At 39.4% G+C, this 13,823-nt stretch overlaps 1 protein-coding gene across 1 annotated transcript in view; it reads right to left on the reverse strand.

Moving 5' to 3' along the window:
* LOC124622050 (histone deacetylase 11) overlaps nt 1-13,823 on the reverse strand; it is an 83,307-nt gene that overhangs the window by 48,658 nt on the left and 20,826 nt on the right. The window contains exons 2-5 of the mRNA XM_047147612.1: nt 9,839-9,989; nt 9,616-9,726; nt 8,139-8,230; nt 2,101-2,305 (exon numbers count right to left, since the gene is read on the reverse strand). Of these exons, the coding sequence (XP_047003568.1) occupies nt 2,101-2,305; nt 8,139-8,230; nt 9,616-9,726; nt 9,839-9,989 (559 nt within the window). The remainder of the gene's footprint in view (nt 1-2,100; nt 2,306-8,138; nt 8,231-9,615; nt 9,727-9,838; nt 9,990-13,823) is intronic.

Consider the following 13,823-nt stretch of genomic DNA (forward strand, 5'->3'; position numbering starts at 1 on the left):
TTCTTAACACACAATCAGAAGAACCAATACTCAATATGTAAGGTTATATAGCATGATTCAACAAGCTGTTTATATTGTACTGAGAAGAATGATCACTATTATTCTTAAGTATAAATGCCAAAGAATGATTTGACAAAGAATGTAAACTATCTACATAAGTCGGGTAAAATAACAAGAATGAAATACATGCACATACAGGGATGAATGAGAGCACTACTTTGTGAGACGCAAAATCTAAAACAACAATATACAACAAAAACTGTATCGTTTGAAAGCATAAAAAAGGAAAAAATAATGACTGACAGCAAGCCAGAACAGAGAAAGTAGAATAATTAAGGGAGAATAAACACAATTAGAGTTGGGCCGAATACTTTGAGAATAAATGGAATGCCAAGTAAGACCAAATATCTCACAGTAACTGGTAGACAATACACAGCCAAGAGAAGAAAAAGGACAACAAATACAGAGGATATAATGGAAGAGGTGAAACAGAGATGAATGGAGGAACTTTGGGTCCTATGAATAAAATGGAGAATGTACTTTATAACTGGAATTTTGAACATTCTCAGGTTTGCATGAACAAAGTGAGTCAGACAATATACTTCACTTGAGAATTTTCTTAGCTTGAGTGAAAGGGTGGAGGAAGTTGCTAAACCCAAAGAACATTTTTTTGATTTCATATTCAAACTAGATAAGTTTCTTAGATAAATTTCTCACAAGCAGAGAACATTTCTCATTTTTTAAAGGAAGCTCTGTAGTATATTCAGAGATGAGTAAGTTCTATTGAGGCTAAGTTTCAGAACTTATGGTACATGCAAAAAAGGACATACCTACCCCAAAGACATACTGAAGAGAGAAACTGTAGAAGTTTATAGAGGTTCAACAATAAAAACATTACTTGGCTTGTGAACTTTCCTCCCAAAAATCATGAAAGAAGTAGGCAACCTTTTAAATGATGTTAAAATGAAAATGTTTTTGTGTTATTTAGCAGACCATTGTTCAAATTTGGAGTACATGAAAATGTGATGTATTCTTAAAATTTTGTTTGCATAATGTGTTCACCTAACTTCAATTACAAAAAAAGTTACCTGCATGTCAAAAATTCAATAACATTGTCAGAAAATGCATTTTTGTACACTGTCCATAATTGCCTTAATAATTTGTTGCTGCACATAAAAGAAAAATCGAAATGTGTCTTGCAGCACACACTGATGCCAGTTCCATATTTATACAATGAATAGTTTACCTGTTTGAGTGAGATGAATGAAATGTAAGATTACACATATGTTCTATGCCAGACGCAACAGATGACACAAGAAAGAACTTCCTCATCATAGAATACACTTTGAATTTTTTATTCATATGAAATTGAGAACTTTCTTAGGGAATGTTCTTTTGCTTTGAGAAAATTCTTCGGAGAATGTTCCCTTTTTTTATTCACATGGCCCGCTAAGGTAGCCAACATTTATTAATAACTGTAATACCGAAACAGAAAAGAAGAACTATTCAAGTAGAAAACTGATTGCAACTATGTCCACATAGACTGTTACTCAGTGACTGCAACAAATTTCTTGCATGATGTAACTGCTTTGACAGAAAACCTTTTAGGACATGGGTATGTTTGGTGGCAAGTGAGTGGGGTATCTCTCAAATCAAAAGCTGTTCGTGGAGTGTGATGGGCATCAACACACCACACAAATGTCCACCACCTCTCTACTTCAGTCTTTCTAGCCCTGTCCTACATCCTCCTCTGCATCTAATGAACATTTTCTATTTACCGATATTAATATGACTTTGGACTTTTATGCTTGTCACTTTCTGTTTATTGCTTGATTTTTGTGGTAGCTTCAATTTTTCTGCCCCCTTGTTTGTAGATCTGACCATGCCTTTTGTTGTCCATGTACTCCAATCAACCTCTACTAAGAAGAGACAGAAAATCAATCATTGTATCAAGTGTATCTCTGATCTCTTCATATCCCTGACTTTTGAAAATTAAATAAAAATAGTAAAGGAAGCTAGACTGAAAAGAAGAAGAAAGAAGGAGAAAATAAGTGATAAAAGAGCATCGCAGAAGCCAATATACTGTACAATACAATATACCTGGTGTGCATCCAGGTCAACAATCATAGCTGTTCTGGCTCGCCCATGCCGAAATAAGAAACGTATGAGAAGAGTAATGTCAGCATATGGACAAAACCCACCACCTTTCTGTCCACAGCAGTGATGAAAACCACCACCTATGTTTATGGCCCATCCACGTTCCAGTGCTAATTTTCCAGCCAGGATACTCCCACCCACCTGATACCTGTAACAAATAATGCATTATTAAAAAAATAATCATATACTTGTCACTAAAACTGACATATACATAATTTATACTTGTCACTAAAAGTTTAAAGATTAGGTAAGAAATTTGATTATTTCTTTTAAACATACTGTTTTCTGTATGTCAAACAATGGAAAATCCAGGATGGAAAAATGACAATATTATGAAAAGGATGGATTACTACTCACCATATAGTAGAGATGTTAAATTGCACGTAGGAACAACAAAAAGACTATTAAGCGCATAAGCTTTCAGTCAGAAGGCATTCTTCTGAAACAGACAACAAAAGCACACGCATTCACATACACATGACCACTGTTTCTAGCTGCAGAGACCAGTCTGAGAGAAACTGTGCGTGATGGAAGAAGCAGCATGGATGGTAGTGGTAAGGTGGTGTTTTTGGGGGGGGGGAGGTGGGGGGGGGATAGCAGGGTATGGGTGGAGGAGGGTGAAGTGCTGTTTGCGTGAGCATACAGGGACGAGGTGGAGAGAGGGTAGGACAGCTAGATTGTGAGGTTACACGGAGCGGCACAGAGGAGGAGGGGGGGGGGGGGGGGGGAGGGGAGAGAAGGCTAGAAGTAAAAAGACTGTGGATGCACTTGTGGAACAGCAGGCAGTGTAGTTTTTGGAGTGGGAACAGGCAAGGGGATATGTGGGTGAAGGAAAATGAGTAATGAAGAATGAGGCCAGGAGGGTTACGGTAATGTAGGATATATTGCAGAGAGAGTGTTATCACCTGTGCAATCCAGAATAGCTGGTATGGCTACGAAGTCTTTCGCAACGTATTTCTTGAGTAAAAATCTCTCGGTGTACATGCCGCGTCAATTCAGGATAAAACTCCAAGCTTTCGACCACTACCTCCATGGTCGTCGTCAGGGCTAAAACTGACTGTCGTGAACTAGCGAGGTTCCCACTTTTATATGCAAAAGACGGCTTCTGATTGGCTGGAATACGTCATAGCAGCAGCGATATGGCGCGTAATGAAGTGGTGCCCTCTACTTCCATAGATGTAGTTACTATCCCGTGTTGCTTGCAGCACCATCCCTTGAATCAGGAGGTAAAGTGCGAGAAGTTTTTCTCTGCGATTTTTCTTTATCCAGTGCACTCTTCCAAGTGTTGCTAAGTGCATAGCCGTTGTCTCTGTTAAAGTTGTTATCGCTAAGTCTAATTTCGACTGCTACCCGGATCACAGAGTCCCAGTAATTCGATGCGTGGGCTATTACTCTGGTTTCTTCAAATAAAATCTTATGCTTGTTAAGCAGGCTATGTTCAGCCACCGCTGATTTTTCCAAATACCTGTATTTCAGGTGGCGTTGGTGCTCGATGCAGCGGTCGGCAACGGTTCTTACAGACTGGCCCACGTAATTCTTGCCGCATTCACAAGGAATAGTATAAATTCCCGGCACTCTTAAGCTGAGACTTTTATTTAGACAACCAGTTTCGGCACCTCATCAATGCCATCTTCAGGCTCCAGGCACTGTCCCATATCCACAATGGATCAACAGCGATTGAATTCTAAATGCTGTGAGATTGACATAAGACATTTTCAGTACGCTCTCCACCATTTTCTGCCACAAGAAAAAACCGAGGAACAGTGTATGTTCCACAACAGATCAGAGTGTCTCAGTGCTCATGTTCAGAAACTTTTGTGCCCTGCATACTTTCAATTCAGCTGCATTCATAACTGGAGCACTGAACACAACATCTTTCAGATAACGATACAGCCAGAAGTCACACAGATTAATATCAGGTAATCTAGATGGTTGATAATTCTAGCACTTCGAAAATATATCTGTAGCAGCCACTTCACTGGATCTACAATTAGCAGTGGAGTGCCATTTTGCATTAAAATGATCCTACTCTCACATTCACGTCATTGAAGATTTGTAACATTGTTAGTGGGCAAAACATTCTCATAGCATTTACCAGCGACAGTACGAGTAACACAACCCCCGGGACTCACCTCTTTGAAAAAATATGGCCCTATGATAAGCAGTGCTGTCAAGTTGTACCACACAGTCACCTTTACAGAATGAAGTTGTAACAGTGGATGTGCATGTACATTTTCCATTGCCCATATTCTTCAGTTCTGCCTATAGACATGACCTCGGAGATGGAAACGGGCTTTGTCTGTTCACAGAATGTTCAATAGCCATTCGCTGTCCATTTTCATGCGAGCACAAAATTCCAGAGTGAATGTTTGTCTTGCTGGCAGGTCAACATGGAGCAACTCCTGAAGATGGGTAATTGTGCAGATAGCAATGCAGGGTGTTTTGTAGGATTTTATGTACAAGCTCGCAGGCATGTCCAACGTCTGGGTAATTTCCCATGCGCAGCATGTTCTCATGTCATTGCTTGACCCCTCCTGCAATGCTGTGGCCACATCTTCAACAGATGTTGGACCAACTGCTTTCCCAATCCCCACCCCACAATCCCCCACGTTAAACTTCAAAAGAACTTGTCTTTTCGAATTTTGTTATCATTTTGTCCAGGCCCTTAGCAAAAATGAGACCAATACCTTTTTTTTTACCTTTGAGTGTCCTGAACTTCTGCACGACTTCTGGTGCACAGTCACCATTCTTGTAAAAGAGCTTTACCAGCAGTGTGTGATCCTTCAAGGAGACTGTCATGTTGGGCATCTCAGATGCAAACTAAGGAACAGCCATGCACTGCGTATCTGTTGGCTTGCATACTGTTGTTTACAGGGTCATCTATTGATCAAATGTTCATTAACTTTTGTTTTTTTCCATGATGCTTCCCCCTGTGTTAATAATATGCTGTTCAAATTCATTGTCATTCTAAGCAATAGGTCTCTCTCTCTCTACAGTATTTTGAAACTGGAACTTTAATTATAAGCACCCTGTATTTGATCCATTTTGGCACATTGTAAGTATGCTGAGGGGTAACCACTCAGAAAAAGTTGTGTTGTAGGATTCCAAACATACACTGAAGTACAGGGTGACATTCCGCTCACTTTCTGTGGAGACAGAAGTCAAGGATGGAAGGGGGTGGGCTGTTGTCAGGCACTTCTTCTCAGAGCTTCACCATATGGTCAGCAAAGACAGTGGAGTCATGTTTCACTATCCAATCCTTACAGAGGACTGCAATATCAATTGTTTTATTGTTATTATTATTATTATTATTATTATTATTATTGTTGTTGATCACAAATACACCATAATTTTGTCCTCGCCTGTGAGAGAGGTACAAGTTTTGATGGTGGATAGGAAGCTTTCCCAGTGCTGCTGCTTTTGTGCTTTTATATGGCTGCAGCTTCTGACACATTTGAAGGCAAGAAGAGCATCTTCCGATGGATGGTGCTTTCACTGTTGGAGTGCCCTTCTGCAGCATTTAAATGCTGCAGCAATCTCCCGAACACACTCAGAGTGTATATGAGGACAAGGAGAAAAAAAATTCCTGGATTTTTCCCTCGCTCGGTGCCCAGTGGTAAAATCATAGAAAATGCAGAGAGGCTTACAGCTAGTCTTTGTTTCCATGCATTAGCCTTAAATGGAACAGCAAAAGGACCAAAACTATTGGTTGTATTGTTTATCTTCTGACATACAATATAAAAGATTAATTTCTCAGTGTAGTAATAAAAAAAAATTGAAGTTTTTACAATTCCACATCCAATGTAATCCCAAGTTGAGCAGATGAGTATATATAATGACTGCTTTATGGATCACAGACTTTCTTTCATTCACTCTGTTAATTTTGAAATGGCTTGCTATTTCTGCCATAAATATTGAAAACAAGCAGAAAATACAACTGTAATAAGGCTACATAATTTTCATATCACACAGCAGTATGCGTGTTTCGTGCCTATATCACTCAAGTTTATGTAGAGTGTAAGAGATGGAAATTAATAGGTATACAAATACAGGTTATCTGTTTTCCCTACAAGAGTGGGTCAAAAGTCTTATACTGATAACATAATAAAATGTAAACAAATATTAAAAAGTTTTATTGATATTAAATAAAATGTATGTCTTATGTTGTCTCTTAGCCGTAACTTGACCTATACTCCACCCTGAGTACCGTATTTACTCGAATCTAAGTCGCACTTTTTTCCGGTTTTTGTAATCCAAAAAACCGCCTGCGGCTTAGAATCGAATGCAAAGCAATCGGAAGTTCTAAAAAATGTTGGTGGCTGCCGCCACAACTAACTTCTACCGTCGAATGTATGTAGCGCAACACAGGCATGCTTTGTAGGCACAAAGCTAAATACTGGCACCAAATCCTCTGCGTCAGTATATAAATTAAAAAAAAAAAAAAAAAAAAAAAAAGGTGGAAGACAAGCTTTTTTTCTCCGCCCAGAGTTTCGACCACTGCATTTTCATACATTATCCAACGAAGTAAAAACAAATTGCGTATCGTTCATCTTTGAATGAAGCAGCATTTTAATGTACTACAAAAATCCGACTGGCAAGACTGTTTGGGATGTTTGTCAAAATGGCCAACTCTACTCGTCAATATGGCCAACTCTACGTTCTGAATTTTTTCCTACCTGTGGGAAGAGATGGTTGCTAATAGGAACTTTTATGAATTGTGAATCACATGCAGTATTCTCTTCACCGTAAGAATAATACGAATATAAACATTTTGCCATGTATTGTTTCGTGTTTGCTGCTATCTCATTTAAATCCTGTCTGCCTAATAAACTACGAAACTAGGGTGAGACAACAGCAAACGCGGAAGAATATACATGTCATGTTTATATTCGTATTTTTCTTATGCCTAATAGTGATACAGTCAGAAATGAAGCACAGCAATTGACTAGATTTTTAAATCTAAGATGACTAATTTCTGTGCAGAATGTAATGTACTAAAGAGGCGCCTGCAAAGATTTTCAAACGGAGAAAAATTTTCGCTAAACTCTCGTTCAGAACATCTATCATACGCAGTCTATTATTTGGTTCTTGTTGATCATTATCAAAGAAAGCTGCGGTGTAAGTAGCAACAAATGACAGTCTCTTGCCATTGTTTCGCTAATGAGACGATCTCTCTCTCTCTCTCTCTCTCTCTCTCTCTCTCTCTCTCTCTCACTCTTTTTTTTTTTTTTTTTTTTTTTTTTTTAAAAAAAAGCGGCGGTAGCGCGTACAAAAGCAAGCCATGTCGCGAGCGGCGACAGGCCGCAAACACGCACTATCAGAATGCGACAAACAATGCATGACACAGTTCATTAATGATTTTTCAGCTTAGAGTGACATAAACACCAATAACAAAGAAAACGGAACTTATCAGATCAAAGAAAAATAAGCAATCAATTCAAACCAGACGAAGCATGTGAATAAGGAAGGGTACCCGTATAAATACGGACGGAGCGCCTGACGCATAGCAATGGCTACCTGGTAAAGCTTAACTGCTAAGCTTACGACTCGAACCAAACTACTGTAGCGTCATTCATTCAACCTAAATTGTGTCTCGTATTACAATGGACCAACTTTGTTTCGATTTGGAGATGCGGCCTAAAACTTTTCTCTCGCCTTGAATTTCGAGTCTCAAATTTCAGGTGCGGCTTAGATTTGGGAATTTTTTTTTTCCGTGATTTCGAGTCTCATTTTTCATGTGCGGCTTAGATTTGAGTGCGGCTTAGATTCGAGTAAATACGGTATCCATTTCTTTGTTGTTGATCACAACCAAAAACTGAGCAAGCCTTAGGAAATGTACAACTCTCCCTGTTTCTCATATATAATAAGAAATACGCTAGTTTACAATAAACAAAATACTAACAACAAATGTGTCAAGAGTATCCAATACTTTCACTACAAAAATCTGAAAATATGATAAACTAAGACTATATTTATCATACCTCATAGGTCGCAAGTAATGTGACTGGACAAAAAAGTTGGGTACCAAAGCTAGCAGTGGAATCTCAGCTACTGCTGCTACATTAAAACTGAACTGTAAACATGAAAGATAAAAGGTTACACTCCATGATATGAAAAATGAGCAATTAATAATCCTAACTTCTAAAAGCTCTTTGAGACATTCACTTTTTTTTATTTTTATGAGAAATTAAGCTGTAATGTTAGTCAAATGAATCATTCAGACCTACTAATATTTGTATTACAATATGTGCCACTAAAACTCTTCATTAGTCATTTTTACATAGAGATACAGTGATTATTTCAAATTAAATATGCTGACATTTTATGTCAAAATATACATAACACACCAAGATCTCTCACGACAAGGAATCTGACATGGAAAAAAGCAAAGCAATCAAACCAGAGGAATTAGTTGTACTTAGTCTAGTCACACACAGATTCAGAGCTGGAATAAACAGTAGAAAGTTTACAGAATTTAATTCCATAACTCACATTTGATTTCTTAGCAATAAGAAGGAAAACACAAAAAAAATAGTAATAAAATGAAAAATATGAGAAAAGTAACTAGGTCACAAGTGGATATGAGCAGGAAAGAATCCCTTGGAAATAAAATTTTCTGAGAAACAGAAAATCATTATGATACTCATAAGAATCTGTGACAAGAGGTATTGCAGAAATAATAAGTGAAAAGAATAGATTATAATGCTGAGAGGAATCAACTGAATTATTAAGAGTTTTGATGCAAACATGCAGATTCCTGCCACTTACTTCCAGGGTTCTGCAACAGTATGGAAGAATATCGTGGGGCATCCACGGAGCATACCATATGGTAACTTCTTACAAATCACATATCAGTTCATGGTTATATTGATACTGGTAAGAAAACTAATGAGCTTTCAGAAAGAGAAAATGAAAACATGGTGATGTGTGTAGTATTTGGTCAGCAAGTGACTGGAGCAACCTACAGCTGAGGTTAATAGAGTGACATGACAACAGTGAACACAACAGTAAGTGTGACTAAGTACCTTTCCCCATTGGTTGTTGCTATGGCGGCTGTTCTCTAAACAGCTACTGTTAATACTTTCATCACGTTATCTCATTCAACTTTAAAACATCACATTCAGGTCCAAAATCATAAAACTTACACAACTATAAAGCATTTATAAACTATTTTGATGTGGACCTTGGCAGCTAAACTAATGTTTAACTCTTTTCAGAGGCACATGATTAAGTTCAGAATTTGCATTTCATTCACACATCTGACAACATCTCAAACATGTACACACTCCATAAACACAGTGCTGTAAGTAGTCAGCAAAAAATATCAACATATAACAGAGAAAAAAAAGACTGTTACACTGTTATAAAGCATTCCACATGAAACATAGACATGTATCCAATGAAACTAAAATCCAATGTAAGTGGTGAAGAATGAGATTTAAAATTCAAATTATGTACCTTCAAACTCTGAAGATACCGTGCAGTATGTACTACCAAGAGGTCCTCTTGTGAAGCTTCATTTGGTTGTAGCACCTTATCCTCTGATAGGTGCAGCTCATCTTTCAGGTACTACACAGATAAAAATATAACATCAAATTCTGATAAAGCACTGACGAGTTGTACTCTTCAATAGTTACATTTAACACCATGTTTCAAAGCTAATACACAGACAGTATAATACCTGGAATATATTACCCCATTTATTAGCATCAAATGGATGAAGTTTTTCTACACCAAGAAAATGGACATTGTATTCTTTCCTATAAACAATAGGCCATTGGTTATGCCGAATTTCAATGTACAGTCTAGTATGTGGAGTTATCTGTGCTTGGCTGAAATTAAAAAGGGTCGTCAATACACAATATACAACACAATATGACTGCTTCATAAGGCTATGTGCAATCATATTACATTAAATAAGATGATAATTTCCTCCCTCAGTGAGATGATTAAAATGGCAAAGCTGATCATACAGGCCAGAATGAGACACAACCAGCTATACGAGGGTTGTTTTTTAAGTAAGGGCCGTTTTCATTTTTAAAAAAAAGATACAAATACTTTTGTAAAAAAACTTTTATTTTCTGATTCTACACACTCTTACCTATTTTTCTACATAGTTGCCTTGTTTACTGAAGCACTTTTCATACCGTACAACAAAGTTTTTAATTTCCTCTTCAAAGAATTCGGCCGCCTGCTCCGACAGCCAAGAGTTCACGGCCGCTTTCACTTCATCGTCATCATTGAAGCGCTGCCCGCCAAGATGGTGTTTCAGGTACCGGAAAAGGTGAAAATCGCTAGGAGCAACATCGGGGCTGTATTGTGCATGGTCCAAAACTTCCCAGCCAAAAGAATCAATCAAATCCAGAGTCTTTTGAGAGGTGTGAGGCCTAGCGTTATCGTACAGGAGCAAAACTCCTTTTGTCAGCATGCCGCGCCTTTTGTTTTGAATTGCTCTGCGGAGCTTCTTTAGGGTTGCACAGTAGGCATCTGAGTTGATTGTCGTTCCTCGTGGCATAAAGTCCACTAGCAAAACACTGCGCCGGTGCCAGAACACAGCTGCCATAATCTTGCGCTTTGACAGCGTCTGTTTGGTTTTGACCTTGACGGGTGAGGTTGTGTGTCGCCATTCCATCGATTGTCGCTTGCTTTCGAGAGTGATATGGGATACCCATGTTTCATCTCCAGTGACAATTTGACTCAACATGTCATCCCCTTCTTCCTTGTAACGCATCAAAAAGTCCAATGAAGTGACAAATCTCTTCCCTTTGTGGTCCTCTGTGAGGAGTCTGGGTAACCACCGAGAACGCAGTTTCTTAAAGTTTAGGTTTTCAGACACAATTTTCTACAAAACCGATCTTGAAACTTGTGGAAATTCCAAAGAAAGAGTGGAAATTGTGAATCTTCTGTCCTCACAAATCTTTGTTTCGACTGCAGCCACCAAATCATCAGTGATCACAGAGGGCCGGCCTGAGTGTTCTTCATCATGGACGTTTTGACGGCCATTTTTAAACTCTCTAACCCACTGACGCACTTTACCTTCACTCATTGCATTCAAGCCATAAACTTCTGTTAACTGACGATGAATTTCTGCAGCTGATAGGCTTCTCGTGGTCAAAAAACGTTTCACTGACCGTATCTCACACGCGGCAGGCGATTCAATAATCGTAAACATTATAAAGTAGCACAGCGATGCGTACACGTCAGTCACAGAGCTGCAACTTGCATCAGCGTGAACGGGAAGGATGCCAGCAAGTGGCGCGGTGGCTTGTTGCGGCATCCACGCGAACTACGGGACTATACGCACAAATGGCCCTTACTTAAAAAACAACCCTAGTAATTCTTATAATAGGTTTTTGTATTCTGAAAATAATATCACTGTAAGTTGAGTTTACACCAAATACAGCTCTGTAACTCATTAGTGAATGGAAAGGTACACAAGATGAAACTGAAAAGACACTGAGTCATTTGGCTGATGAAATGAAACCTACACTAGTTGATGGCTACAATATGCACATCAACACACATGAATCTATGGTAAGGATGTGCGTCACAGGTGTACATATTGAATGGCTATTTCTTAACTTGGCTCTTTGAGGAGTGAACAATTGTTTGGAACTCAAACATATAGAAGAAAGGTGTAGGAAAGCAGCAAGTGTCGCAAAGGGCAAAGAGCTTCCGATAGAAGGTTTCATGGAAAGCTATGTTTTGAATGCAAAAAAATGTAAACAGAGAAGAAAGAAATTACTTTCAAATATGCCATTACAAGAGACTGTTTAGGATCCAATGAAATGATCGAATATGGAGTGAAGACAGTACATCTGGGTCAGTTGGTTTGGGGCTTAAGGGAATAAGCAGCGAGGTCATTGGTTCCTTAGCTAAGCAAAAGGTCATCTGGTGTTATGACGTTACACACAAATTTGATTGAATTGTGGAAGTATGTAGGAGTAGTAAAATCAAGGCACTGAAAGCACCGTCATAACAGTGCCAGCTTACCTATGGCGAGAGAAACTTCACCACTTGCATCTCCACCCCCCCCCCCCCCTCCCGCCAACATGATTAAGAGCTAAGACAGTTATGGAGTACAGAATCTCTTCTAGCCGGAAAATTCTTAAGAGTGAAAGTGAGAAGACTCAAATCGTAATGGACAGCAGTTGGACCTACAGTAGTAAAGTACGACAAGAAATAATCAGGTCAGTAGGTGGGTGGGGTGTGGCTCTGGGGCTTAACATGCAGTGGGGTGTGACCCTCCCACAACTGTTCCAAACTGTTCCAGTTCAAATGATAAATATGGGAACATCATCCACTACAAAAAAAGAGCTAACTGCATGCAAAAGCAATTAGAACACAGTAAAAGAGGGATGATCGAGGCAGCTGGCGGAGGAAGTAGAATCAAGAGTCCCCCAGCCTACGCATGCAATGGGAGGCGCCCGAACTCCACCCACCTTGTCCCTGCTCCAAAAAGTAGTCTGAAACATTGTATCTGAAATAAGAATCATATTCTTGGAGAAAATGAGGAACCTGTTAAACTGTCCGTAAGCCAACCATCAATATTAGAGGCCAAGAATCTAGAAGACAATGCTTGCTTAGTATGGAGAGCCAGAAAGGGGGGGAATTTCACCAGGATGTGAGCTACTGTCAGTGTGGCTCTGCAACCACAATGTGGGGGTGGCTCATTACATAATAGAAACCTAAGGATTAATCTGGTACTACCAGTAAGAGGGCAACAGAATGGTTGATGTCTTCCAGGAGAAAAAAGGAGAGGAGCACCAAGCAGCAGCAGTCTCCTTGATAGTGCAGAGTTTATTAGAAAGGGCAGTAGTCCACAAGACGGTATTTCATCTTCGAGTGAGGAGAGATCTTATTTGCATCAGCAAAGCTGCATCTGGGATCAACACAATGAACACTGAGCAAGTAACTGGTTCTCTAGCCAGACAGACAGCCAGTTCATTCTCTGGGATAACCACAAGACTTGGAACCCAGGGAAAGACAGCTGAGCATGTAGTAAGACAGATCACAGAGAAGCTCACGAACGGCATATATCACACGATGACAACAGTAACCCTGATCAATAGCTAGGAGACTAGTCACTGAGTCACTACAAATTAAAATATGGTCGAGGGTAGCAGTAACCCTGATCGATAGCTAGGAGACTAGTCACTGAGTCACTACAAATTAAAATATGGTTGAGGGTTGCCTGTTTAATAAAATGTAGGGCCTGTGCACAGCTGTCAATACTGCTGTAGAAACACTACATGTTCCCAGCAACAAATGTTGTTCTGGCCAGCAGCAGATGTAAAAGCATATCCCATCCTATTAACTGTTTTACAGCTTTCAGTGTAAATGGCAGTAGCCCCCTAATATTCTTGAACAACTAAGAGGAGCAAATGCTTAAGGGTGGCTGAAACTTTAAGCCCTTGAAATAATAGATCAGTCTTAGTTCCTGGAGGGGAGGTAGGTGGGGGGGGGGGGGGGGGGCTGAAACACGAGGAGAAAATTGTAAGGAGGTTACACACAGGTTCCAGCAGTGGGCCTCAACACAGATACCAATGACTAATCCAATCTGAGGGTAGATGACAGGGGACCGATGCCTCCTGTTTGCAAAAAGAACTGCTATATTGTATGTTACATGGTGATTGCCTAAATGAGCAGGAGTTGGCACCATCAGA

The sequence above is a fragment of the Schistocerca americana genome, chromosome 7, assembly GCF_021461395.2.
Source record: "Schistocerca americana isolate TAMUIC-IGC-003095 chromosome 7, iqSchAmer2.1, whole genome shotgun sequence".
Lineage (NCBI taxonomy): Eukaryota > Metazoa > Arthropoda > Insecta > Orthoptera > Acrididae > Schistocerca > Schistocerca americana.